Source organism: Syngnathus scovelli, chromosome 11 (assembly GCF_024217435.2).
Source record: "Syngnathus scovelli strain Florida chromosome 11, RoL_Ssco_1.2, whole genome shotgun sequence".
Lineage (NCBI taxonomy): Eukaryota > Metazoa > Chordata > Actinopteri > Syngnathiformes > Syngnathidae > Syngnathus > Syngnathus scovelli.
The window spans coordinates 11,238,837-11,265,721 of record NC_090857.1 but is presented as its reverse complement, the minus strand read 5'-3'; the positions used below and the strand labels follow the sequence as shown (position 1 = coordinate 11,265,721).

At 41.7% G+C, this 26,885-nt stretch overlaps 2 protein-coding genes and 1 long non-coding RNA gene across 5 annotated transcripts; 2 read left to right on the top strand and 1 right to left on the bottom strand.

The window, feature by feature from the left end:
• The first annotated feature begins 204 nt into the window (after positions 1-204).
• Positions 205-11,471, top strand: shmt2 (serine hydroxymethyltransferase 2 (mitochondrial)). The gene is made up of 12 exons (XM_049732712.1): positions 205-348; positions 4,251-4,442; positions 5,579-5,658; positions 5,863-6,063; positions 6,161-6,242; positions 7,447-7,569; positions 8,529-8,668; positions 8,750-8,912; positions 9,046-9,145; positions 9,472-9,627; positions 10,175-10,282; positions 10,388-11,471. The coding sequence occupies exons 1-12, from the start codon at positions 316-318 to the stop codon at positions 10,513-10,515; spliced, it is 1,506 nt and encodes a 501-aa protein (XP_049588669.1). The 5' UTR covers positions 205-315; the 3' UTR covers positions 10,516-11,471.
• A 215-nt stretch (positions 11,472-11,686) lies between these two features.
• On the top strand, positions 11,687-18,665 carry LOC125976814 (uncharacterized). Of its 3 annotated transcripts, XR_011087701.1 has the most exons (4): positions 11,687-11,976; positions 12,086-12,116; positions 17,247-17,325; positions 17,590-18,665. It is a non-coding gene; the product is annotated as an uncharacterized lncRNA (long non-coding RNA). The 3 variants fall into 3 exon arrangements; XR_011087702.1 differs by lacking the exon at positions 12,086-12,116 and having other exon boundaries at positions 11,690-11,976; XR_007484506.1 differs by lacking the exon at positions 11,687-11,976 and having other exon boundaries at positions 11,979-12,116.
• Positions 18,666-23,635: 4,970 nt separating this feature from the next.
• fam210b (family with sequence similarity 210 member B) lies at positions 23,636-26,663 on the bottom strand. The gene is made up of 3 exons (XM_049732714.2): positions 26,167-26,663; positions 25,165-25,364; positions 23,636-24,279 (listed from the first exon to the last, which is right to left on the bottom strand). The coding sequence occupies exons 1-3, from the start codon at positions 26,482-26,484 to the stop codon at positions 24,063-24,065; spliced, it is 735 nt and encodes a 244-aa protein (XP_049588671.1). The 5' UTR covers positions 26,485-26,663; the 3' UTR covers positions 23,636-24,062.
• Positions 26,664-26,885: the final 222 nt, after the last annotated feature.

The window sequence follows — 26,885 nt, the reverse complement described above, 5'->3', positions numbered from 1 at the left end:
AAGCGGTGATTTTTATTTGTGACATTAAAATTTAGTATGCATTCTTCACTCTTGACACTAAAGCTGCAATTTAAGTGTATTCCAAATACATCTGGGATTATAAGATCTAAAATAAAGACTTTATTCTTTTGAAATCACATTTTCTCCAATATTGTAACGTTTAAAGGCCGGAGGACTTCATTTCCCAGCATGCCTTTCGCACGCTCGTGGTCGCGTCACTATCAGTTGCCAACAACTTGCTCAGCCCTCTCACGGATTGTGTGTGACAGCGGTGTGGCTGCAGGCGAGCTGCTTCTTCTCTGGAAAACTGGAAAAATGCTGTCCTTCGCTGTCAGACAACTGGCTCGGGTGAGTGTTTCAGTTAGTGTTTCATTTCTATTTTGTTTTGGGGATTTGAACTCTTCACATCGTTCACTAGCTTAACACCATCTGCTCCCCGGTCTCGTAACGAGGTGATTGTAAATCACCTGTTTTTTTGTTATTATGTGTATTATTTCAAATTTTACGGATTTGTTTAAACGTGGAGTGTTTTATTTTTGTTACTTTCGCTGTGCACTTGTGACTAGAGCTCAATGGGGGTGCCAAGCTAGCCTGCTAGTGTTCCATTATGTCAGTGTGTCTGCAGTAATGATGCAACAGCTACCGCTCAGTTTCATCATGAGCTGCACTGCCTGCTACTAGTGTGCTCATGAAATATGTAATTCTTTTTTCGTCTTTTAATCTGTTTTCACAAGGGCAATAATTAACTAAAATCTTTTTTGTTTTTTTAACCCACATCAGGTCACTTACCATACAAGAGTTTATCAGTTTTGGTGTTTGGTGTAAGGCTCAGGATCGGTTCCAAAGTGCAAATACAGCGTGAAAAACACCAAGTAAATATTAACTAACGAATTTGATAGTTATGTAAGTGATAAGGTTTTTGTGTGTCAGGGAAAATGCATGCCAATTATTTGGTGGACCCAAACTTTGTAAAAATATGAATACAAATCTTTGAAACACTGTAAAAATATTAATACAAATCTTTGAAACTCTGTAATTATGTAACAATTTATATCTTAAAAAATGTAATATGGTTATGCAAATTTTGGTATCGTTGAGTGTAATAATTATAATTGTCATGTGCCAATAATTCAGACAGTCTTATAAGTCGTAGCTTGTTCGTTACTTATAGATTCACATGCTTGCATCTGTTTCTATAATTGGTTAAGCTACTGTCACAGGCAAAGTCATGTGTTGTCCTCACGATTAGGCACGTGTAACGTCAGATGAGTGCTCGTAGCCTCGTTCCAGATTTTGAAGGAGAAAGTCAAAATTAAGTAACCTTTAGCGTCCACAATCTTATTCAACAACTTTGAGGAAACACAATCTTTGACAATATTCCAAAGTACACATTTTTGCATTGGCATTAAATCACAAAACAAACTACTTTAAATGCACACAAACATGTGCAAAGTGCATTTCAGAGCACAAAGTCAAAAGTGCGTAACTAATCTCTGATATCTGCCCTAAAGTGTATTAATTCACTTTTTTTTTTTTTTTTTTTTACCTGGGGGCATTGTTCAAGTCTGAACAATAATAAAAAGCAGCATTTTTTTCTTTTGTTGGCTTGTTATAATTATAATGTCATAATGTTCAACCTTGTATCATCATGCAACATTAACACACAATTTTGCTGTAGACTATTTTAAAAAACATTTGGTTTCAGGCAAGGGAAAAGGCACGTCACGTCAAGCAGTCCACGAATTTAAACGGTGCCCAGTGTAGCGTAGCCGCACGCCACGCCATGGCAGCGGACAGCTGAGTGACTTGACGATGGGCTTAACCGACGTCTTTAAAGTCTTGATTGTGTCCCCCTGACAAACCTCCGACCTGGATCGAGTGAAGCCGCTTTGGGCTTGGCCTCCCGTCGCCGCACGCCTCTTCAGGCCCATTCCGATTCCCTCAGTTAAGTGTCATCCCGACTGAATCACGGGGCAATTTGTAACGGACAGCCTTCCTATTAGCCGCTGACAGAGCAAAGGAAACTGTGTCAGACTGACGGATGCCTCTACTTTTGCGACTTATCTTTCTTTCCTCCTCTCTGTTTTTCCTGGCTGATTGTTTGGTATGACCACTGATGGACAGCAGTCATCTATAAAATTGGTTGGCCTCAAGAGTCGCCTCAGGAAATGGGCAACAATAATTCAGAGGAAGGATGAATGGAATGTTTTGACTTCTCTTTGCAACTACCTCTTTTTGTGACACGGAAGGTAAACTGCCTAAGTAACATTCCTACCAAGCAGCACAGATCCAGAATAATAACCCATGAGGTGTGTTTGTTAAATGGTTGTTAAATGGTGACTAATTCTCGTTGTGATTAAAACTTGTGTGTTTTAACGGCAGTATTCCTCATTGAATCTTTTAGCTTCTGATTTTTCGTTTTCTTCAAGTTCACCTTGGTCTGACAAGGTAATGTGTGGCCCCTAAAAATAGTCCACGTGTGACACATTTGGCGCTCGTGCCTTGGCTCCCGTGCTCTTTGGATCGCTTTATGCTACCCGAATATTAATCAACTGTCAGAAAAGAAGAAATGAGTGGCCAGATAGACATAAGGGAAGCAACCCATGTGTTTGTTTAAAAGAAGCTAATAAAAAGTGCCACGCTAGTGGTACTTGGATGTTTAGTGGCGCAAGGTGACAGAAAGAGGGAGGGAAAGCCGGGATGAGGCATGGCGAGAGTTTTTTTGCGGCCCTCCTTCCACAGATGCGCAGACAGCAAAGGACACTTTCCGTCAAGGTTTAATGACCCGTGCGATTCTTCAGCGAGAGGCGGCCAGGCTCTCGTCGCCTCCTGCGCTTCTTCTTCTTCCTCCAGGGCAGAGAATAGAGCAGCCCTTCTTTTAAGGTGCTAGCCATCCCCCTTGGTGTGTCACCATTGTCCTCTCGGCCACCTGCAGGAGCACGGCTAGAGGCGGGATGGATTTTGAATTACGAGGTGTTTTCTTTGGTTTCTCTGCAGGAACGGCTCATAAGTAATGTCGCAGTTCGCATTGCTGACTTTCAATTCCCCGTTCGCAGCTGGCCGCTGGGTGACTGACTGACCGGTCCAGTGAAGGATTGTGACCAAAGACCAACTTTTGTCATCATATCTAAATAAAAAGATGGCATTTGGGGAAAAATAATAACTGCAATTTATCTCTTACCCCCCCCAAAAAAGAAAAGAAAAACTGAAAGCAATAGTTGTTAGATGTATTACCTGAAAAGCAAATTTTCAATCATGCTGTGCAGTCACATGCTTTTTCCTCCACAATGTCAGCTTTGAATAGTTTGACGAGCAGGTTTGAATTAATAATAATAATTCCCCCTGATCAAATGTCACAGCGCCCTGGTTCAGAATCATTGCCATAAATTGTGGAATTAATATCAGATGGATTTGAATCAAGCGCTGAACTTGATAGGCAGCAGAGAAAATGGATCTTGCCAAGAAACATGGCAACCCTTTGCTTTCCTTCACTTTGCGAAATGTAAATTGACTGAGCCCACCGACGTGCTTTGGTAGTCACTTTGGCTCAACCCGCAAGCTCTTTAATTGCTTTTTAATGGCGCTGTTCGAGGGAGGCCGTCCCTCACACCCCAGCACACACGAGAAGGCAATAACTACAAACCTGCGGTAGCGGGGGCGCTTTACACACAACAGTCATCATTTTTAACCGCCGATTAAGTTGACGTAAGGCCGCCGATCTTTTGTCAGCCCAATCAACCTTCAGACGTTTTCATTGTACTTCCGCAGTCTCCCTTTCTCTATTCCAGAACCAATCTTAACAATGCACACAGCAATTAGTTTGTCAAACGCTTTAAGACACCTGACGCGCGTTTCTCTCCAGCCATATTGCCTGTATTTTCTTCTCGCTCACCGCGGCAGTTTCCTGCCTGCTGCGTTTCTTAGAACAGGCCAAGAATTAATATCTTAGCTACTATTAGGAATACAGACTCAACCTTCAAAGCAGTAGCAGAGTCCAGATTAGATAAGACGGAAATGCTGAATCCATTCTCTCTTTCGGTACACAGGCTGTAAAATTCGCCGTGTGAAATTGCTGATGTCGGCGTAATGAACACCCACGCTGATAATTCATATCATTCAAACATGCAAGTGGATTATTCCATCAGCCGACATATTAGAAGGGGGAGAAAATATACTGGAATATTGAAACAGAGCATCAATGAACATAATATTTGTAAGGAATTTTTTTTTTTTTTTTTTTTGCCCAACAGCCATTGTGCCAGCGTACCCCAGCTCGCATCTGCGTACGCGGGCAACAGTCTCACGCTGCCAGCCGTGTGGTGGACGAAGAGCGGCCATGGACGGGCCAGGAAAGTCTGGCTCAGGACGACCCGGAGATGTGGGACCTGCTGTTGAAGGAGAAAGACCGGCAGTGTCGTGGTTTGGAGCTAATTGCATCAGAGGTAAAAAAAAATAATCAATGAAGATCAAAGTTCTGAAGCTGGATTTTCATTGGTGGTGTTTAAGAACTGCCAATATTGCTAAATGTTTTCTAGGTCAGTTTATCTCTGTTAAATAATATCTAACCATTCACATTTCTCCTCCCTGTTTTGTGAAAAACACTCATTCATGCCCCAGCAGCTTTGCTTTTTATGTTTTCATTTGAAGGCTGAAAGAGGTGAAATCTTGACAAGTTATTTATTTATTTTACGGCTTGCTTTTTCCTCGCCACAGTTGCTGTTCAGCAAAGTGTGTCGGCTACTTCTCCTCACAAAGCCACGCCGCTCTGGTGCAAGATAACGTTGATATCTTCATTGTGCCGCAAGCCTGAGGGCAGAGCTTGGTGCTGCTTAGGCTGCCTTTTGGGTGTATTTCCCTCCAAAAATTCAGCCACACGCATGCACATGATTCCGTATTGCAACTCACCAAGCAAAAGTATTTTAACCCCCCGGTGGCATTTGAAACCAAATTTTGCGCTTGTGTGAAGGCACTAAACTCCACCGCAACAATAAATCCTCCTCTTTGCCAGAATTATTTTCAATTTAATCGATTTGAGAGAGCGAGCTTCATTTATGATCATTTATTTTCTAGATCATTTTGCTGATTTATGGTGCTGTTGATAAATTAAGCTATCAATGCTTTTTCCACCTCATAAAATCAGACATAGGCACTCTGCCAAACTTTTTTTTAAACAGCCTTGAGGGTGATTTAAATTCCCTAGTCGAGTTATTAGAGGTGTCCAAATTAATAAATTAATCGGCAACTAATCGAATGAAATCAAATTAGTTGATAATTATCTTAATATTCAAAGAAATCAAGTAATCATTCACTTAAAATTTAACTTAAAATTTTCCAAACACTTTGATTTTAGCCTTTCAACAGTAATTATTCTCTAATTTCAATAGACCTTCACAAAAAAAAAAAAAAAATTCTCCCCAAATATTGACAGAATACCTCCTCTTGCCTGTCCAGTTGAGTGAATATGTCATCAAAAAGGATGACTTGCCTCTTTTTTGCCTAACACTCATTAATTTGCCATCCTTGTCTTTTCTGTTGACTCATGCAATTCATCGGCACACTTATTGTGTTCTCGCCACAGAATTTCTGCAGCCGAGCTGCTCTGGAGGCTCAGGGCTCTTGTCTGAACAACAAATACTCCGAAGGCTACCCGGGGAGAAGGTGAGCGTGTCAACTAAGTCTCGTTAGTGGCGTTAATAGATGTGCAAATGCGGGGATTGCAAATGTGACTGCACAGCACAAATAGCAGAAGGAAACAAAAGAGACTTAAAAAAAAATTAATAATAAAAAAAAAATAATAATAATAGCCACTGTATATTGAGCTTGTTGTCTAAAAATTGTCCTCTTTGGTGTCCGTCTCTACAGATACTACGGCGGAGCAGAAGTTGTGGATCAAATTGAGCTCCTGTGTCAAAAACGAGCCCTGGAGGCCTTCGACTTGGATCCGGCCAAGTGGGGCGTCAATGTCCAGCCTTACTCGGGCTCTCCCGCCAACTTTGCCGTCTACACTGCCGTCCTCAACCCCCATGACCGCATCATGGGTCTGGACCTACCGGACGGAGGACAGTCAGTAAAACCAAATCTCTGCATGACATGATATCCTTGATGAAATGATATTCATTGAACTCCTTTTAGTTATGTTTGTATTTTTGTTGCCCCCCAGTTTGACCCATGGCTATATGTCAGATGTGAAGAGGATCTCAGCCACCTCCATCTATTTTGAGTCCATGCCCTATAAACTCAATGTAAGTAGAGCCCCCCTTACTCTCTTACTTAAAGCTTGTTTACCATCTTTAAAGCAGAATAAACCATTGACATGGATCCAAACAACTATACAGACACGTAGTTTAGTCAGAATATTTTGTGTGGCAAGAGTCTGCCGTCAGGGAACATAAAATGGCTGACATGTCCCTAACCTCCCATTTATGCAATCGGCACTCAATTGCTGTCTTTATGCTTCTTCTGACACAAAGTTCGAAAACCCACAATTTTTTCCAAGTGCATGTTTACAGGTAAAAATGAAAAAAAAAAAAAAAATCCTGTATTTTTTAGGGGGCTCTGATAATGTTACGCAGTGCATCAACAAAAAAATGAGCCCATCCAAATTGTCTCAATTATGTTAATTTTCATAATTAGTATATTCCAATAATAGTTTTGACTTGACTTTAGGAATTACCAATCAGCTGAAAAAATACATGATAGGACCCAAATTCTGATCATGGGCTCGGATCGGGACAACCCTAATTGTTATTATTATTATTTAAGCATTTGATCAGCCACGACATTGAATCCGTATTGTGGAGTCTCAGTCCATCAATGCGTACTAGCTTAGCGATGGTAAGCTGATGAATGGCCCTGAGAGTCACCCTGCCCGGACCTTTGTGATGCATGGGCAGCCTGGATCCCTCGGCGGGAGAGATAATGGGAAATCGACAGGCCGGCCATCACCACTGGCTCTGCCCTCACAACGGTCAGCTTGATAGAGCGAGGGGGCAGCCGTAGATGTGCTTTGCAGATGGGAGATGATCAGATTGGACAAATAAAGTGTTCCCCTCACGCTCCTTTCACCTGTCTCACTTCGATCACCACCTCCCTCTTTCCCTGCCATCTCGCTCTCACCTCTATTAGCTGTCCTTTCTCTAGCTTGATAGGAAAGGAACCTTTTTTTTCCCAATTGTACTTATTTTGATCAAATTTCTCCTCTTTGAGACCACTTATCTCTTTCTAAATAAAATCCTTCCTCCTTTTAAGGTAGTATCTGGAGTACTTAAGACATAGCAGCTTTGAAAGAAAATAATCTCTCTTTGATGATGTTTGCAAATGTGCCGCAGATATTTAACCCCCCCCCTCCCTCTCTCTCTTTGTGTACTATAATCTGGTTCCTTCCCAATTTGTAACCCAAATCACCCCCGCCCGTGGTCTACTCTGCTCCTCTTCAACGCCCCTCAGCCTGCGACAGGACTCATCGACTACGACCAGATGGAGCTGACGGCCAAGCTGTTCAGGCCCCGGCTCATCATTGCCGGCACCAGCGCCTACGCCCGCCTCATTGACTACGCTCGCATCAAGAAGGTGCGCAAGCCTCAACCTGCCCTTGACCCTGTCTCTCTCTCCCTCGCTCTCTCTCTCTTTAAACAACTCCTGTGTCAAAGTTACCCTCAAATAATATTCAGTGGAAGTTTAGAGGATATAAGGTATGCATTTTTTTCACAGTTCTAAAGAATACTTTGCACACCCTAATTCATTTGTTTTTGTGTGATTATTATACTGCCCCTGGTGGCAAATGCAGGCACAAGAAGGAGCAGCACGAGGAATGAATTAACAGCATAAAATCATGAAAAGGTTTTTTTTTTTTTTTTTTTTTACGTGGCATTTCAAAATGCGAAGATGCCACTTTAAACGCTTCGTGCACAGTTGATAATGCTTTGGGAATAGATTATGTTCAGGATTTTTTTTAAGGGAAAAATATCCTGGAAATTGCCAGTGCCACATTGCGTTTGATTGTGTTCCACTGTCATTTGACAGTACGACAAGGCTCCTCTCATCCATGCCTTACCAACCTCCATAATCTTCCTCTTTTATCGACTCAACCTGGGCGAAGGCAGACACTCCAAACAACTTCAAACCACACTTCACTCTCTCGCAAAGTGCACCAGAGAGCCTGTTATCTTTCTTTTTTTACCAGAGCTACCCACTAATTCATCTTGGTTGCACTGCTCCACTTAAGAAAGGTGTCATCAGATGGAGTGTCCCGCCACTACGGCGCTGTGTGTCTTTATTAGGATCCATAACGACCCTGCCACTACACCTGAAGTGGAGCCATATTTCTCCACCCCACCACTAGCGTGTCTCTGTGGAACCGTTCACTGTTTTATGGCGCAAACTTCTCGACAGATTTCCGGTGTCGTTACCTGGCTAGCCTTTGGAGCGACACCAGCAAGAATTTTTTTTTTTAGCCTGCTGTTTCCGCCAACTACACACAATTATGCAGCAGAAGTTATGTTTTGCATTAAAATGTTTGTCTTCCTTAGCTGTGCACTGACATCAAGGCCTACATGCTGGCCGACATGGCGCACATCAGCGGCCTGGTGGCAGCCAAAGCCATCCCGTCTCCATTCGAACACGCTGACATGGTCACGTCCACTACACACAAGTCCCTCCGAGGTGCCAGGTAACGCGCTACCAAGCTAACTTGAAATTTCCATGTAGCTTACACCAATCACATTGCTACTGCTGCTTTTGTTTTGTTCAGGGCGGGTCTCATCTTCTACCGCAAAGGCCTTCACTCCGTGGACAAGAAGGGCAAGCAAATTATGTACGACCTGGAGGACAAGATCAACTTCTCAGTCTTCCCCTCACTGCAGGGTGGACCTCACAACCACGCCATCGCAGGGGTTGCTGTGGCACTCCGACAGGTCAAATCAAATTCAATCATAAACACTCAAATGCAAAAAGTCACTAAAGTGTCCAGTAGTAGTCTATTGATGCATTTTTTTTCTGTGTGCTTGACTTTGATGCTCAAGAGTCTGTATATTATTTTGATTTCAGGCTCAATCGCCAATGTTTAAGGAGTATATTGCCCAGGTCATCAAGAACTCCAAGGCCATGGCTGATACGCTGCTCAGCAAAGGCTACACCTTGGTGTCAGGTAATTTCATCTGGTATGACAGCGCGAATAGTGAAACTCTGGTTTTATGATTGAAATTGATGACAACTCACTATGAAGGTTTTTAATTGCCTACGCGTCCAATAAGAATGTGGTGAAGCACTGTGTTGAGTCTCGCTCCGCCCCTCTGTCGTATGGTGTTCCGCATGGTTCTATTTTGGAGCCCTTGCGCCACTTTTCTCTAAATGATGATCCTCAATTTACATTTTACATCAACATAGTTCTTTGGTGCCACAGTGATACTCAATATTCTCTATTAATGTTTTGGCCTGTGAATACTTTAAATAATTTCACTGTAACTGTTTCAGGGGGGACAGAAAACCACCTGGTTCTGGTTGATCTGCGGCCAAAGGGCATCGACGGCGCCCGAGCCGAAAGGGTGCTGGAGCTGGTCTCTATCACGGCCAACAAGAACACCTGCCCCGGCGACAAGAGTGCCCTGACTCCAGGAGGCCTCAGGCTTGGTAAGGAACACGCATGATCAAGCTACTGCTAACATAATTATTTACCTTGTGTCCTCGCATACTGCTTTTATGTTTGTTTGTTTGTTTGTTTGTTTGTTTTTCAAAGTACAGAAATGCAGACACAGATATGGAAATGAGTCAGACACCAATTAAGCCACAAGCACTAAGCAGTGCATGATTAATTAAATATGTTTAGCTTTTTAATCATCTTCCAGGAAGTTCACAAGCTCCACATTTATACTGCCCCATTTTTTAGCATAATCTTAAGACTACATCTCCACAGCCCCATGTTGACTTTTATGATTATGTTGATTTGCTCTTAACCAAGCAACCATGACAACGAAATAGACTAAAGTAGAATGTATCATTAGTCCCCAAATTGGGAAAATCTCAATAATGAGCAAAAATAGTCCACAGGATTGTTTATGACGAGACACTTATTGCTTTTTATTTTTATAAACTCTGACCCGTATCAGCCACTTTTCAGTCAGCAAAAAAGTTACTGTTGCTGTTTTAGTCTGCTGTATTTACTTGGTGTGTGTTGCAGGCGCTCCAGCTCTGACCTCCAGGCAGTTCAAAGAAGCCGACTTTGTGCGGGTCGTGGAGCTCATGGACGAGGGCTTCCAGATCGCCTTGGACGTGAAGAAAAAGACCGGTGAGTGGAACACATTGCGATAGTGATGCAAGTACAAGCTGTGAATTAGTAATAAATGTTGTGGTCTCCACGACTTCTCAATTTTCTCTCCCTGTTCCCGCACAGGAAAGCTCCAGGACTTTAAGAACTTCCTACTGGAGGACCCTGAGACGGTGGGCCGTATTGCTGAGCTGCGCCACCGAGTGGAAGCGTTCGCCAGGCCTTTCCCAATGCCAGGCTTCCATGATCATTAAAGAGAGCGACAAGTTAAAAAAAAAAAAAAAAAGTTAAAAAAAATTGAAGCCTCGTATTGAGATTCAACAATAAGGTTTGCCAGATTTTATAGAAGAGAAGAACCTATTTTCTATTGTACGTTTAAAAGACTGTTGCCAATGTTCATTGAGAGACACTCGCTAGTCTTAATGTTGGAAAGCAACTAACGCAGCATCACTTATTTAGATGGGGTTTGCCAAGGTTTTTTTTCTATCATCCAATCCTTTCGTCCTGCATCTCATTATCCAGCCAAGGGAAAAAGCTGTGTTACTACATGAAAGTCATCTCTGCTATTTTTGCTACAAACATTTGTCACTGTTGCATGAATTGTGATAATTTTGACAGCAGATTTTACAACAATGGTTTCCAACCCCATTTTAAACATCATTCACCAGACAAGAATTCTCCCCTTTTCATTGCATCAAAATTTAAAAACTCGGCTATGTTGAGTTTGTAAATTCTCCCGTTGCATGGGTTTTCTGCACCCTACTCCCACATTCCAAAAGCATGAAAACTCAAAATTGTCCTTCCAAGTGAATAGCTGTTTGTCTATGTGGCTTGCCATTCACTGGCAACCAATCCAGGGTCTACCCTGCTTTTTTTTTTTTTTCTTCAACAGGGATAGGCTCCAGCTAACCCACGACCATGGACAAGCACCATTGAAAATAGATAAATGGGAAAAAAAACTGACAAGCACAACATTTTGTATAGCTAATACATTTCAACTAAATATTGTTTTTCACAAAATATATTGGGTTCACAGACCGCTATAATCACTGCATCAGTGATAAATTTGCATCTGTCTTTTCTTCCTTTGCACAGCATCTCTTGAAGGAGTACATGTTGCCAAAACATCCATGTTATGTCTCCCATATTTTTTAATTAATAAATAGTTTGATTGAACATTGACAGTCTTAATAAAATCAACTCAAAGTAACAGTCTTGTCCCATTTATTTTTCTAAATAAAAATTGAATTCATCTACTTTATTAAAAACTTTGTCAGGTGGATAAATCATAATTATGTTGAGATCGCACACACATATACAGTATATATGTACTATAATATGTATATATATATATATATATATATATATATATATATATATATATATATATATATATATATATCTTGTTTTATTGCTTAATTTAAAAATTAAAGATTGAAATTAGGGCTGGGGAAAAAAAGGGCTGGTTGACCAAGTTGATCACAAGTTGATAACATATGACATCCACACAGACATTTTCAGATCACATAAATAGATCATATTTGAAATGCTGAGTCTAAAAACAAAAAACAATAAACAAACTTTTTCACGGTTTGTTATTGCCCTCTGTTGGTAGAAGGTTGACATCGCAGTCGGTGAGGTTTTCCCCCGTTAATTGGCTACTTGTCGTCAGGTGTCACGCAGTGATGTTTGGCATCGTTTTCACACCGAGCTAGGTAAGGTTACCTAGTAATACAGGCCCAAGTTTGAAATTAGCTTCTAGCATATATTTTAGAATATTAACAAATGTGTCTTCAATTTGGCTTGCAACCCAAATATTCAAAGACCGCAATCAACCGCATTGCTCAGCTTCAAGGTAACGTCATTTTTATTTACCATCGCTAGTTGCTCCAGCATCGCTAATTAGCAAAGTACTTCATGAAAACGTATTTGTGTTAAACTGCAAGAGTACTGCATTTAGCTCAAAGTGTAGTAAGTGCAAGCTAGCAGTCGTATGCTATGTGTGTTTGAATGTCACACTTGTGTTGCATCTGTCAATGCTAAATGTGTGCTCCAATTGGTACCAGGTACTAGTTATGTTAGCTCAGTTTTTGCTGCTTCGACTTATTTGTCGAGGTTTTCTTAATCGCCACATTTATGGGCTTTTTGCTCAGCGATACATATCGAATGCTATTTCAAAAAAGTGCTACGATTTGCAGACTTAGCATTATGCGAGATTTTCTTGTCTAGATTGTCATACATTCATTTAAGTTTCCCAAAGTCTTTCTTTTTTTTGGAAACCTTGATCAAGAGTCAATTTATGTTATAAAACAAGATAATATATATTTTTTAGATAAATTAAAATTATGTAAATAGAATTGAAATGAATTTAATTGCTCCATTAAAGTAATGTTGGTTCTTAGCTACTGTTATTGTTGAACATTTATTGCGGTGCAGAATATATAAATGAATGAACCACTAATAGATTTTAAAATAATAATAAAAAAAAGTATAATGATAACTTTTAAGACCTCAGAGGACTTACAATATAAATTTCATGATTATTCCTGATTTATTTTTGGATGTTATTCCACATCAAACAGTATACAATGCGTGTGGTTTTATTTTTTATTTTAATTGATTCCACTGTCACCAAGTATAACAAATTGTTTTGTAAATTAAATGGATAAAAGTAAACCAAAATAAATGTAACTCCTGAAACCACCAAGTATGTGCACTGCTTAAGCACTCCATTATAAAACGGGAAACAAATGGTGACACTTTAAGCGAGAACGATATATCCATCACTGTGAGGAGGAGCGATTAAAATGGTGGCAACTTGGCGCGTTAAAAGAATGGATCCGTAAGCAAGAAAACACAGCATGAAAAAGTACTCTGTGTCTGTAATTGTCATAATGGTGCACTGTATTGGCCATCTGCTAGGCTCCCGCCTAATGTTGCCCATATATCAAGGCCATGTTAATCTCTTCTTATTGAAAGAATACACACACCATTTCTAAGGACAAATTGATTTAAAAAATCCTGTTACTACGGTAACCTGTGCTGCTATAAATTATGTCTGTTTAATGAGCAAAGGGATAAATGACAGCGTCAGCAATTAATAGGGTGTGTGTCACGACAATACCTGACATCATTAAAGTTGATGTGAGTGTAAAAAAAAAAAAGAGAAAAAATGTAGAGCAGCGCGGCTGTAATTGAGACATCCATGCCGCGCTAACGCGTCGTAATTGTGTCCTAATGGTGCTCATGTTTCAGCCTTGGTGAGAGTCTTGACGGCATGTCTTGTCTTTACAATCATTTTGTCATTCCCACCGCGGCTAGTAACAATGGCGCTTTTGGAATGAGTCAGAATACTTGGGAATGCACCAACAAGTCTCGTCCAGAACTGACTAACTGGATATTATGTAGTTTATTTTTTTATGTACTAAGCTTTTTGGTAGACTTTTTACAAAATATATATTATTTATTTTTTATAATGTATCTTCAGCTGAGGAAGGAAACTTTGAATTTGCCAATGCAGCATCATTTTTGACTCGGCTTTTTCGCGGAGTGTAAGCTTTTCTCGTAGTGTGACATAAAGATGCCACGGGGATATGCAGGAATTTATATACTGTTGGCAAAATGCTACCTGGCATCTTGATATAGTTTTAGTGGACTGTTTTTTTTCTTTGCATTTTTTTATTGATTAGCTCAGGATGTTTACTCGTGTGGCTGCTGTCGAAGAAAAATGTCAATTGTCTTGTTTATCAGTTTGGACAATAGATAACAAGGCATCAGCTGCATTATTGAATAGATAAGGATAATATGAAGAATAAATGCCCGGTTTTGTTTAATGTTATTATTGCAGATTGAGTAGTAGTCGATCCAGCAAAGTTGCTGTGTCAAATGTATCAGCAATGTACACAGAACCCAGCAATGGCTTTCATACACCGACCTGGTATTTTGCAATGAGTAGGCAGGGCCTGACCAATATGGATTTTTTTTGTTTTTTTAAGAAAGATACATCTGAGTTAAGATAGTCACCCCACTTGGAGTCGCCAACTGACAGTTGTGGAATGTTGAGAGGGAACGATGAAAGGCGTCTATATCTCCGCCGCATCAATGGATGTGCCCGGGGCCAAACTAGCCCGACACTGCCGCCGCCTCCTGTTTTTCGCACCATGGCCTATTTACTTATTTATCTGTCCTACTACCGGCGTCTTATCTCACCCAATGAAATTAATCCTTGTCTAAAAATATCTGGAGGAAGAGTCACTCATTTCCCCGCTGACAAGTTGGAAGACGTGCATGGAGCTGAAGACCGGCCACCTCTGACCACATTAGTATTTAGTTTTTTTTTAAAATATAAAGTATATGTCAAGTGTAACATTAAAAAGTCACAAAGTTTTGTGTAATAAAGTTAACTACACTTTTCAAACAATTCGCCTGATGATCTGGCAGACTTAATCTCCCGAACTCCTGTTCCCATGCCGTCTTGAGTAGAATAATACAGCAAAAAGGATAATTACGTAAGCCGACGCTGACGTCATGTCTACATAGCGCGGCGCAATTAATTTAATTGATTTCAAAGTCCCAAATTTGCCCCAAATAGCATAATAGCAAATTTAAAATCAAACCTCTAAAAAAAAAAGTTTGTATCCTGACTGTTTGATGGCAAGTGTTAGCCTTTTTTTTTTTTTTTTTTTTTTTTGCCCTGGAGGTTTAGCCTTTCCCCACCACAATCAGCACTTATAAATGAAGCTGTTCATGCTGTGAGTGCGTGACCTTGCGATTGCATCGTGTTGTGATGCCGATTACCTGTCAGCAGCTTTTGTACAAACACACACACGCGCCAACACAAATATGGCTAACCGGCAACAGACAATACCCACTGGGCAGGTCACCGTCGCTCGCTGGAAGCATATTGCTTTTTAATGGGAGCCAAAACACACACACAAAAATGGCCACATGCTGCGACGTGCCGTAGATTGTCCATTAAGGACAGGATTAGGAGAGCCCAGGAGTCTGACACTGAAACGCTTTGTGAGTCATTAGAGACCCATTTTGGGTTATTTTGTTGCCGTCCATTGATACTGACATATTACAACACACACACTTGCAGTCTTAGCACCAAAATATCATGGCTCTGTGAACTCTCCAACACACCGCCAGCCAGCCAGACATATTTGGAGAAAGTTCTATTTTTCAGCTCCTTTTCCTGAAGGCAAAATCATAATAATTGTGATCTAACGTCTCATTGATGTCCCTCAAAGGCACGAAAAGAAAGTCTATGACCCGCACAAATATTCATCTCTCAATGACTGAGTTCTATTTCTGTCTCGTTGATGTGCTTCTGCTTCATATTTTGACATGTGTGACTTTGTTGACGAGATGTGTAAATCATGTTTCTTCGGGCGGAACACAAAAATAGGTGTGCATTTTTTAATTTTTTTTTTAAATGAAAAACAGAGCCGGACCAGCTTCACGGGACATATCAGTGTGCGACTTGTCATCGTGCCCTTTCACCTATGAAAATCATTATTTTCCACCTGGCTGTATTTTGCCTTGATTGGTCTTCCGACGATCACGCCTCCTTCTCTTTCTCTTCCTCATTACAACCCTCGTTTGGACTTGAGTGGAATTTTGATTGGAGACCTTTGCCTCTCTGCAGAGAATTAAACATGCTGTACCTCGACCTTTTTTGTCCGCGGCAACTTTCATTCCGCCGGCACGCAACGCACATCCTTGAAATCGCGAGAAAATGCTCCCTTCCCAGGTGGGGAAAGAAAAGAAAAAAAAAAAAACACGTCTGCCAACCCTCTGCACCTCCTATCATTTCCTCCTTCTTTCAGGTCACGGTAATACTCTTTTAATAATTTGACGAGTGTTCGCCGGCTGTGACCTTGAGAGTCGCTGCAAATGATTGCCCGCAGAATCTGCATTCCTTTCCGCCAGATCTGACTTTTGTTTCAAAAGATGAGGAAGGGACTCATCTGACTCCCCAACATACTGTCAGTGACATCAACTGATTGATTGCGTCTCTTGATAGGTTTTCTGCTCCTTTTGTACCTTTATTAATTTTAGAATCATTTTGTCGGGCTCAGTTATTTTACAGTCAGAAAAAACGAGAACAAGCATTTTTTTTATTTTAATGTTTTTTTTTGGGGGGGGGGAATGTTTTCATGTTACAACAATAAAGTGGTGGGGAAACAAGTTGAGATTTTTTTTTTTTTTTCTTCCAGTAAGTATAATCTGATTAAAGGCAAACAACTGAATTTCAGCATTTCTTTCAGAACCTAGCACATAACTGGTATTACTTGTTGACTACCCATCATGTTTGATCATATTTATGGTAATGATAATATTTTATTATTTATCATCCAGTCTGTGTGATTCTTTCTTGGCAAAAATCCAACTTTGTTCCCATAGGCCTCCTAATATTCCTTTGGATAGTGCTGTTACACTGACAAATATTTAAGTAGTAGGCTGTGATGGGTGATTTTTATCACAGACAGACAGTGCAGAACACACACACACACACACACACACACACACACACACACACACACACACACACAGATGGTTGTTTTTCCTTCTTCCTGCCCTCTCCTCCATATGCATGAGGTGCAGGCCATGCATGTGGCGGCTCACTGTCAGACGGGGTTGAGCGGGCAAGGACGCGTTGCCGTGGCAAAATTGTGTGTGTATGTGTGTGGCTCTCTAACTCAACGATATACCTGTCAGGCTGAGAGACAGCGTCACGTACAAATACATACACGGCGCGCACGGTCTGCATGCTAAAATGCAGGCGCACAACACGCGTGAATATTTTAACGCGTAACCCACTTGGTGTGCGCGGAGGACGTCTTGCTCATCACTCAAAACTCAAATCATCTTTCCCCATTGAAATGTATAGAAATGCCATTAATTCATTCTAGCCCCAAAAAAAATCTAAATCAGTGTTTGTGGTTTTTATTGAGAAAGAAAATTCTGCAATCCATTTCAGTGTGCTGCAATTCCTGGTATGCCCGCCTTGGCCAAGTGGGAGTCAGACACAAATCAAGAAGAATAGACCTCTACTGCCAGTAAGTTGCCGTAATATTGGTTATTTTTCGTCGAGCCAAAAGGATATAGTATTATCTGTCTGTGTGTTTCTTCCAGCATTTTGTAAACTACTTCCACTCTGTTAGCAAACTTCCAACTCGAGATTTAAATTTATCGAGTAACAGATGTGTATAAACATTGTGAAATGCCCCCCCCCCCCCACACACACACACACACACAAAAAAACCTGTAATTGGACACACGTGGTTGTCACAGCCCGTATTTAATTTACCTTTCTGATGCAGCATGCTCTCCAGACAGTCACATGGCTGGCAAGCATCTGTTGTCAACCCACGCAAGTCAAGAAGAGCTGCGCGGCAACGACAGGTTGAACTTGAGCGACGTCGCCGCGTCAAACTTTCTCGAAACATCTGTTGTATTTGCTTTCTTGTTCATTAGCCGAGCAGTTGCTGATAACAAGCCTTATTTGATCAGGCTTAGGTGGGGGAAACAAGAATAAATACAATCTAACACAAACTCCGTTTTTAACACGAATAGGGTGTAAGAAGAGTTATTTTCTCGGCACATCTTCTTAACGTTGACTTAATCCAGCGGTCATATTTGTGTACAGTTGAATTAATACATAATTAATCTTGTAGTAAATGTGGGAAGGCGGTGTTTATTTTTTACGGTGATTGTGGGTTAATCAACTTTGAGGCCTCCCTTAGTTCCATTTACTCATAAACAAGTGATATCATCAGGTCGAAACAAGCAATTAAGGATGTGTTTGGTAGTTTGGTGAAATGAGTCAGAACGCTCGCGCTAGCAAAAAGCTCTTAATTTGGTTACGTGAATAACAGTGAGACCTTCAAGGTCAAACATCTCCCAACATTTTAAGAAAAGTAGGCTCAGCTGAACCGTTGTCTTGCTTTACAAATAGTGGTGACCCCCAACATGTGACTGCCTCCAAATAATGGATGATTGTATTCCAGCTATTTCTCACACACGCGCAAACACAACTGTGGCGCTGTCTCCATCTGGGGTTCAAAAGTCTGTGCCGTGCCTAAGAAAGTTGTCGCGGTGTTATTTGTGATTTGGATGAGCAGAAGGCAGAGAAGAGGAACCCTCTTTCAAGCAGAAGGCTTCTCAGCTAACATCCATGTGTGAGTGTAAGCATGGAAAGAAAAAAACAACACAATCTGTTTCTGAGTTTCTCAAGAGGCGTGAAAAATAACAATCACTGCCACTAACAAATTGTCTCTGTGCCCACTGGGCAAAAGCATACACTCACAATGGCGGGATTTACATTGCATGGTGTAAGTGACACAATGTAGGTTAAAAAATAAATAAACGCATGGAATATCGCGTCAGTGCAAGGTCATCAGATCGGAAATTAAATCCATCTATTCACTTTTTTATCAACAGCTATTTACTGGAAAATCCACAACTAAAACCTTGTCTAAATACGAAAGTAGTATTGAAGTGATGATTCTCAACTTCGAGACAAGCTTTGTATGTCGGGAAGGAGCTAAATTTAGACTGAGTTGTTGATGGAACAAGTTGATGTGCATAAGTTGTTAATTAGTTCTCATTTCAAAACAGTTTCTCCTTTGAAAACAATCCTCATCATTAAAGTTCAAGTGACATTTTCAATTCTTACTCGCCACAAATAGATGCTAACCACTGTATTATAAAACTAAAATCAGTTTTATCTTTACCACTTTTAGGTTGAGCTAAAACTGTACTTTTAGTCTTTAACACAATTTTAGGAAATCGTTTTAATATATATATATTTTTTTTTTTGGGGGGGTGGGGCTTTTTTGTCTAGCAGGACTTGTTTTCATTATTGAGCAGCACATTTGAAGCTTGGGATGGCACCGGTCATGACTCTGTCATTCCGTGAGTTCCTCCTTGATGCATTTTTTAAAAGACTGTGAACCCAATGCCTTCCAATTCCTCCAGACGGCAAACAGTTTCCCGACCATCACTCTTTGTCACGTTTTCTTTGCCAGCCCAGTAATACGGATTTTGTCAAAAACGTTCACACAGGCTGCTGACAGATTTGTGGAGGTGCTCGAGATGAGTTTTCGGCATTTCGTGTCACAAGATCCACAGTTTTCTCTCATGTAGTTCATGCAAATGCTCATGGGCAAATTTATTGGACAGCTCTTCCTCTATGGCAAAATTGACTTCCCCCATTTTCTTCATGTCTACATTTAACTTAAAATCGACAAATGAAGTTAGCCCATAGTTTTCAGTGGCTCATTGAGTCTCAGAACCTCGGGGGGAATCCAATTAAACGTTGTTTACGTCTGATTATCAAGCCACTTTCTCAGAAACGGCAATAATTTTCTTGGTTCAGTTTGAGCTAGGGAATTTCTAATTATCCAAAAGTGTCAGGAACAGGCGGAAAAAACATCCTAGTAAACATTGTCTATATCTCATTATGAACTCCGTTAAAATTGTTCTTTACTTTAGCCGAGGGCTAATGTTACCGCATACTCTCACACCCTTCTGTGTTGAAATAAATTGGCTAAGATTTCACGAAAGACTGAGAACGTCCAAATTTTGCGCTCACTACACTTTCAACTTTTCAACTTTCATCGGCTGACTGCAACAAATTAAACGTGTAATTAATTCGCACATTTATAGACACACACACACAAGTGATTTCAGTAAGCAGATTGCCTAACGATTAGCCTGTTTACAGCTAGCCTCCAACCTGAGCTACATATTGAAGCTGTTCTCAACTTCTCACGCCATGTGTTGAATCTGTATCGTATCGTATGACTCTTCAAGCAATTTTTCACATACTGCATGTGGACAACACCTTTTTTTATTATTTATTTTTTTATGCTGAATTTGTTAGCAGGTTTAGCACTCGAAAAAGTGAAAGAACAACGTGACAATTTTATGCTATCTCAATTTAAAAACTTTGTTTTGAATAGTAGAAAAATAACTCCTCGTTTTAAAAGCATGTGTTTTTGTGAGTGGCGTGCATGGATTCGGATGTCATAAATCTTGGCGGAATGCTTAATATCATAGCGCGACAGACGTCCTATCTGAAGGCGAGAGAAATAATAGCCTTTCCTCTTGATAAAAAAAACTAATTTTAGTGCCACAACCTGAATAGATTTATCTCCAGGTGCGATGAGGGCGTTTAATGAAATCATTACAATGAATTACATGGGCTTCTTCTGTTGGTTTATTAATATAGTTTATGAAAGGAGATGGCTGTAATTGCCTGTTTGTAAGCCACCGGTTGCATCTGGCATGAATACCTGCAGGGAGGCGACCTGATCGGATTGAGAATCTTGGGAAGGGGGGGGGGGAAACGCTAGTAATTTGCTTAAACACAGGGTCTCATTTTTATGCTCTGTAAGCTAACGATTAAATTGAAGTTGTTGGGTGTTTTTTTTAGCATGTTTGTCAGGTGTCTCTGTGCCATGGACGTTTTTGTTGACACGCAACCTGGCATCCCTGACAGTTTGGTGGACTCGGTAGATTTTGGTAAACTTGATCACGGTGCAGCCTTACAGATTCAGTGTACTATAATTTAAAGGTGAACCATACTATACACTTTAAGTGAGGCTCCAAATGATTTTAGGTTTTAATTACGCCTGAGAGGTGTTTCCATGAGACGTGGCGTGCCCTCGAGTGGGATCAGCTGGCCATTCGGTGGGGCTCGGCCGACTCTGCCGAATGAGCGATGATTATATTTGCGGCTGTTGTCGGGCTGTGATGAATACATGCGGCTTCTCACCAGCAACGGTCCAAACGAAATGAAACCGAGTCGTGAATAAATGTATTGAACGTCGCCTCTGCGCCTGGTCAGCAGTCTGCTTGTGGTGTAGGGGGGTATCAGGGGGTTGGTGGTGTGATGTGAAATTTAAGCATTCAGCAGCTCCATCTTAGACCATTTTGGTCCAGACATTCAACAGTGCCCTTTCGTCTCGACGGCACATCAAATAAATGAAATTAGTCTTAAACGCAATTTGGTTTTGCATGTTGATGTGGCTCTCGGCAACCGTTTCAGTTTTCCCACATGGCAGCTTTGAAAGATTTATTGCCCACCTTTGACTTGTAAATATCCCAACTGTGTGTGACCGCTAGCTGATTTAGTGCAGTTAATTGCAGCCGTCCGGTGCCTGATCGTTTTTGCACCGTTTGGCTGTACAATGGAAATCGATGCCTTTGTTTTTTTTTTTTTTTTTTTTTTTTTTTGTCCCTGAACTCGACTCTGGGATGCAGCATTAGCATTTAGCTCTCATTTAAAGTAACCCTGCCCAAAAAAGACTAGCAGTTCTCCTCGACTCTCCCTGTTCCACTATAATTGCTCAAATTTACCAGGTGAGCATCTTACTCCTGAGAAGGAAGAGGGCGGAATAAATAAATCGTCTTGGGCGGAAGTTGATTGGCATCTGTGTTTTTCAAATAATAAGATGCAGCTGTTGATAGTGTGGTTTGGGTGATGGTGGGGGGGCTGCGTCTGCAGGTTTACTTTGCTGGCGGCCCCCGTGGCAGCGCGTCACTGGTGATGAAGGCAGACGGCTGACAGGAGCTCCAAGGATGACGCCGACGCCACCGCCAAGCGCACCTGCTAAACTTAACTCTGGAGGAGAGCCAAAAGAAGGGAAAAACAGCAAGTGTGGGAGCTGGAAGAGGGGGCCCCAACAAAAAAGAAAGGAGATAAGAGGGTTAAAGCGTAAAAGTAAGCACTCAAGAATTGCAATGACGGATGAATCCTTCGCTGACTTTTTCCCTCGAGTTGGCTTCGCCAGTGTTAGGCTGCCATTTTTTTTGCCTTTGACGATAGTGGAGACTTAAACACAACAAATTTGGGAAATGAAATGAAACTGATAATACTTCGGAGAAGTGCTGCACAATATATCGGCAAAATATCAGGTATTTTCCGAGACGCAATCAGTTCTTATGGAATTGGATGTTTTTATCTAAATTGACTCATAATACTGTAATTTTGGACGTAAGAGGATGCACATCTCAAACCATCCTTTTGCCGCTCAGCACTCTGTAGGAGATTTAATGAAGATAATGTACATCTATCAAGGATAGTTTCCCATGTCATGTAAAAATTGTCAAAAGAATGAAGTCATTTTTCAACACTGGAAGACTGAGCCACAATTTGTTAGCACAGGGTGTTTTGTGCAAACAGCCCATCAAACATGCATGTCAAGCAATTCCAAAGGTTTCACTGGCTGTCAAATCTTGCATTTTCCTCTAGAGGCCACACGGTAGCGACAAAACTATTTTACATGAGACACGTCCTTGGCTGAAACACAAAAAGAAGTGAGATTTTCATTGAAATTTGATTTTTACGTGCATGGTGTGGCTCGCCAATTGCTCCAGTGACTCAGACGTTTGCCTAAAGTTAACGAGAAATTGCAGGAAAGTGGCAAAAATAAGGACAAGACCCACACACGCTTGCCATATGTTAAAGTCGTGCTGCATACATCAGCACTTTGTAGCACTTCTAGATCACTGTGTATGTGTGCATGCGCGCGAGCGTAAGATGGTGCTGATTTTAAACGCTGTCTGGAAGCATGCGTCTCAGCCCCCCTTGAACTCTTCAGACTGAGGAGGGTGGGTCTCTTCATAGAGGCACTCATGAGTTGCTGTAGCTGCTGCATTGTGTGGGAGGTGGATCAGGTTCACACACACAAATGCAAATGGTCGCCAATGTGGACGCCAGAGAGCACGTGGCAGGTAGCGGCTGGCAGGCTGGGAGCGCTGTCACCAATTTGTTCCTCGCCATAGGGGACATGCAGGGGATGGAGAGGCGATGGCAGCTCCCTGTCCTCCTTATGGCTAATGAGGCCTACACTTGCTCTTCTCCCTCGCGTGTGTGTTCAGTGTATTCGTTTGTGTCACAGAGCTGCCATGGCATTTCCATTCGCACAACTTGGCCTTCTAACTTTTTCCTCACTGAATTATTCACACACGGACGCACATACTGTAGCACAGGCAATGACAAAGGTGTTTCAAAATTAGACAAAATTTTATACAGTAAAAAAAATTCGAACAAAGGCTCATCAACTGATAGACTTCAAAGAGGTTAATTTAAAAACTCGACTAATTTCAACACGAAGAACTCAGGCTGCTTATATAGAGGTTGACTAACCCTAAATAATAGAGGGGTGACAACAAATGAAATAAAACAACTTTGCTGTCAATCATTTTATCCTCTTAGTTTGTCTTTGAATCCAACTATTGTCTTTGGTGTTTAACCTGACAAGTTAAGAATGGCTGTAATTGAATTTGTAGTACAGGAGCCCCACCGTGTGGTTAAAAACAGGAATTGCAGCCATTGTTACAAAACCTCTGCTCAACAAATAGAGCACAAAAGGAAAGAAGTTTTATTTTTAAGAAAACATTTATTCAGGGGAGCAAAAGCGGTTTTGTTTTAGAGCAATAATTGTTTGATTTATAAAGGGTGTAATAGGGAAATGTATGTCTCAGACTTAAAACAAAAGTATGTTCTTCGCAAAAAGAATTTCCCTAGTGTTTCTTTTCTTTCGGACATGCAAGCGAATGAAGGGGCAGAACTTTTGAGTCATTCCAAAAAGGAAATTTCACAGATTGAAGGAATAAAGCTAAAAAGCAAAAGATGTCTAATTCTAACGACAATGGCATCTGATACTTATTTTTTTCCCTTGAGTAATGTTTCTGTAAACTTGGGTCACAGCATTAAAAAAAGTTCAAAACATTTTTTTTTTTTCTCCTTCTCTCCCAAGGCAATATGGCAGCCAACAGTCACGGATTAGGACACGGACGTGGGCGGCTTGAAGAGTCCCGTCCTTCGGAAGTAACGCACGATGAGCGGCACAGACACCAGCGTGATGCTGATGCGCACGGGCGCAAACAGTTTGTGGATGGCGTAGGCCAGGACGAACGTGCTGGTCCCCGCCGCCATCTTGGACTGGATGATGGCCTCGCTGAAACCCAACTTGCTCAGCACCGCCACCATGTCGATACCACTAGGGTGATAAAGGCACACAAGTGGTCACAGGTATGTTGCGCTTTATCTTTTTCTTTTTTAGCTTTTTTAGTTATGTAGCAATTTTGTCACAAGGCGCCAATATGCCTGAGTGATTAAAAAGTGATCTTGTATTTTAAGTTGTATATTTCAGAGCAAAGCAGTTGTTGCAGTCTAATAATTCTTCTTAATCACATGAGACACTGGAGCTGAAACATTTAATTGGTGTGTAAAAAGTGCACAGTTGCAACAATATTCTGTTTCCATTGGTGTTTAAAAGGCAGTTGTGATCGTCTGTCTGAAAGAGGTGAGTGGCTCCTCAGCGTTATCAAGCTGAGCACACTGTGCTAGCTTTAATCAGCCAAGTACAAGGCGGCAAAGTGTTATGTGATAATGCTACGTGGGTGCGAGAGACAGTGGCTTTTCCATGCGAGGCTTATTATCAGCTGTGCAAGGAAGGCTGCGGGCTCCCCTGCTAATCTGCTGCAAATCTCTTTGCTATGCTGACTGCTGGCAAGATGCCTTAACTGTCACATTCAATGCACGTGCAGAAAGGCTTTACTGGTATTTCTAATGGCTACATGAGAGTTTCATGCATTTTTCCACTGAACTTTGTACTTGCTGCTGTTTCTTATTCAGACCAGAAACTTTAAAAAAAGAAACATGGGGGTTGAGAAGTTTTCTTTTAAGTTATTTTTCCACAAACAAATCCATATCTTACATTTAAGTATCTCATTCATTTTGAATATGAGTTTGAATGGTTGTCTCTGCCCTGCGATTGACCTTTGCCAAAGTCTGTTTTGTCACATAATGGAATGAGTAGTATTACTATATAAGGCATGTTTCTGAGGAAGTGTGGGACAAGGCAGAAATCTATTTTTGTCACCTGGATATCAGGAGGTAGAACATTCCCAGAGACATGAGAGAAATCCCCACGTGGAAGGAAACCCCCACAGCTCCATACTCCTTGAAGACCTTTTTGAGTTGTTGGGTCTTGTTGGGCTTATTTCCCTCAAGCTCGGGTTCCTCAGGGGCTTTTCCTCCAGGCGTAGGAGTTGGTGGCGTTTCCTTTTGATTGCTCTCGCCCTGGGTGGGATGAAATGAAACAATAAAACAAACGATACAATTATTATGATATGATTTTTATTCAGTACAGGCTCCAAATAGTATCATTGTACTTTCTAGGAACAAAACCTTCATTCATGATGAACATTTGGGCCTACTACGCTACTGTATGTTAAAATTGGCCATTGGTGTTTTTGTCTGTGAAAGTCACTGGTATGTATACGTACTGTAAAGTACGAGACAGCTTCGCAGCCCTGCCGACAAAGCACAATCGAGAAAGTCTGCGTGGGTGAGACAGCAGGACTTCTGCTTTTCAGAGAGGCCACTGAGGCCGGACTCAAAGTAAAGGGGGCGGCGGTGGTGACCTTGGGAGGGTCATGTGAGCAGGCGGCCACAGATGATGTATGGGAGGAGGAACAGTGGGACCTCTGTGACTGATAACAGGTTCTCACAAACACACGAGTCAAGTCAGACTGACACACACGATGACTTGCACACCTCCACCCTGAGACTGCCAGTTGCCTAACATTTACTTTTTGTCTTTTTATTCATTGTTCTATATTTGTTGCTTTATAAAAAGGACACTTTGTTGTACTGCAGCCAGTTGACAGTTTATGTTACTGACCCAATCAATTTATACAATTTATTTAGTTTGTTCACGCGTGAACACCTGCCGGATGGGGGGAGCTGTGCGCATGCGCGACACACAGACTCTGAATTACGTAAGGTGAAGGTACGGACGGGACTTTCGTTTCACTGTATTATGACACCCTCCCCTTCTTCCCCTCCTTGGGTGCACCAGTATGCAGCAGCGTTACAATACCTCCGCGTTGATCTTGTTGTCCATGTCGATGGTCTTCTTTGGGGCAGCCGCCGTGGTGGACAGCCCCCGATTACTAATTGTAAACAAAACTACCGGCTCCGCTAAACAGCCGCGGCGCCTCAAGTGCCCCCAGTCCGGGTTTAGAAAACCGTGGTGGTACGGCTCGGGTCGTTGTCCTACAAAGCGTACGAGCGTCGAGCCCACGCAGCAGGTTTGGTCCCGATGAAATCCCCTCGTTAACGTCAACGGGGTTGAGTAAGAGTGGCGGAGCACAAAAGCTGTCGTCCTCGTCACACGACTCAGAAACATGGCCGTCATGCCGTCTTCAAAACGAGTTTAGCGGAGTCTACAATGTTTACGTTAGTAGCGCAAGATAACACGGAGTGAAGGTCCGAACATGCTGACTGTGACCCCCCACCCCACCTCCTCCCAAGCCGGTAGAAAGCTTTGCTGACAGGCAGGACGCGCAACCGCAGACTGAACGGGAGGCGGCTCCAGTCAAAAGGACAAAGCACGCGGCTGAGACGTATATAACGTGCGTAGTCAGTCAAGGCCACGAGGGGGCACCGTTGCATTTTTCATCATTTAAGCCACAGCTCCGCAACTTGGAAAACTGTCCTGTCATGTGGTTGTACCTTAACTTAACTCCAGGATGCTGGCATACCCACGCAAGCACATCCAAACCCCACACAGATAGGCCAGAGCCGAGGTGCATTCTG

Coding starts and splice junctions, on each gene's coding strand:
- fam210b (XM_049732714.2), bottom strand. CDS start 26,484: ATGACGGCCATGTTTCTGAGTCGTGTGACGAGGACGACAGCTTTTGTG. Junction 25,365..26,166: donor ACAACAAGATCAACGCGGAG/GTATTGTAACGC, acceptor CATCCCACCCAG/GGCGAGAGCAATCAAAAGGA. Junction 24,280..25,164: donor TTCTACCTCCTGATATCCAG/GTGACAAAAATA, acceptor TTATCACCCTAG/TGGTATCGACATGGTGGCGG.
- shmt2 (XM_049732712.1), top strand. CDS start 316: ATGCTGTCCTTCGCTGTCAGACAACTGGCTCGG. Junction 5,659..5,862: donor GAAGGCTACCCGGGGAGAAG/GTGAGCGTGTCA, acceptor CCGTCTCTACAG/ATACTACGGCGGAGCAGAAG. Junction 9,146..9,471: donor AGGCTACACCTTGGTGTCAG/GTAATTTCATCT, acceptor TAACTGTTTCAG/GGGGGACAGAAAACCACCTG.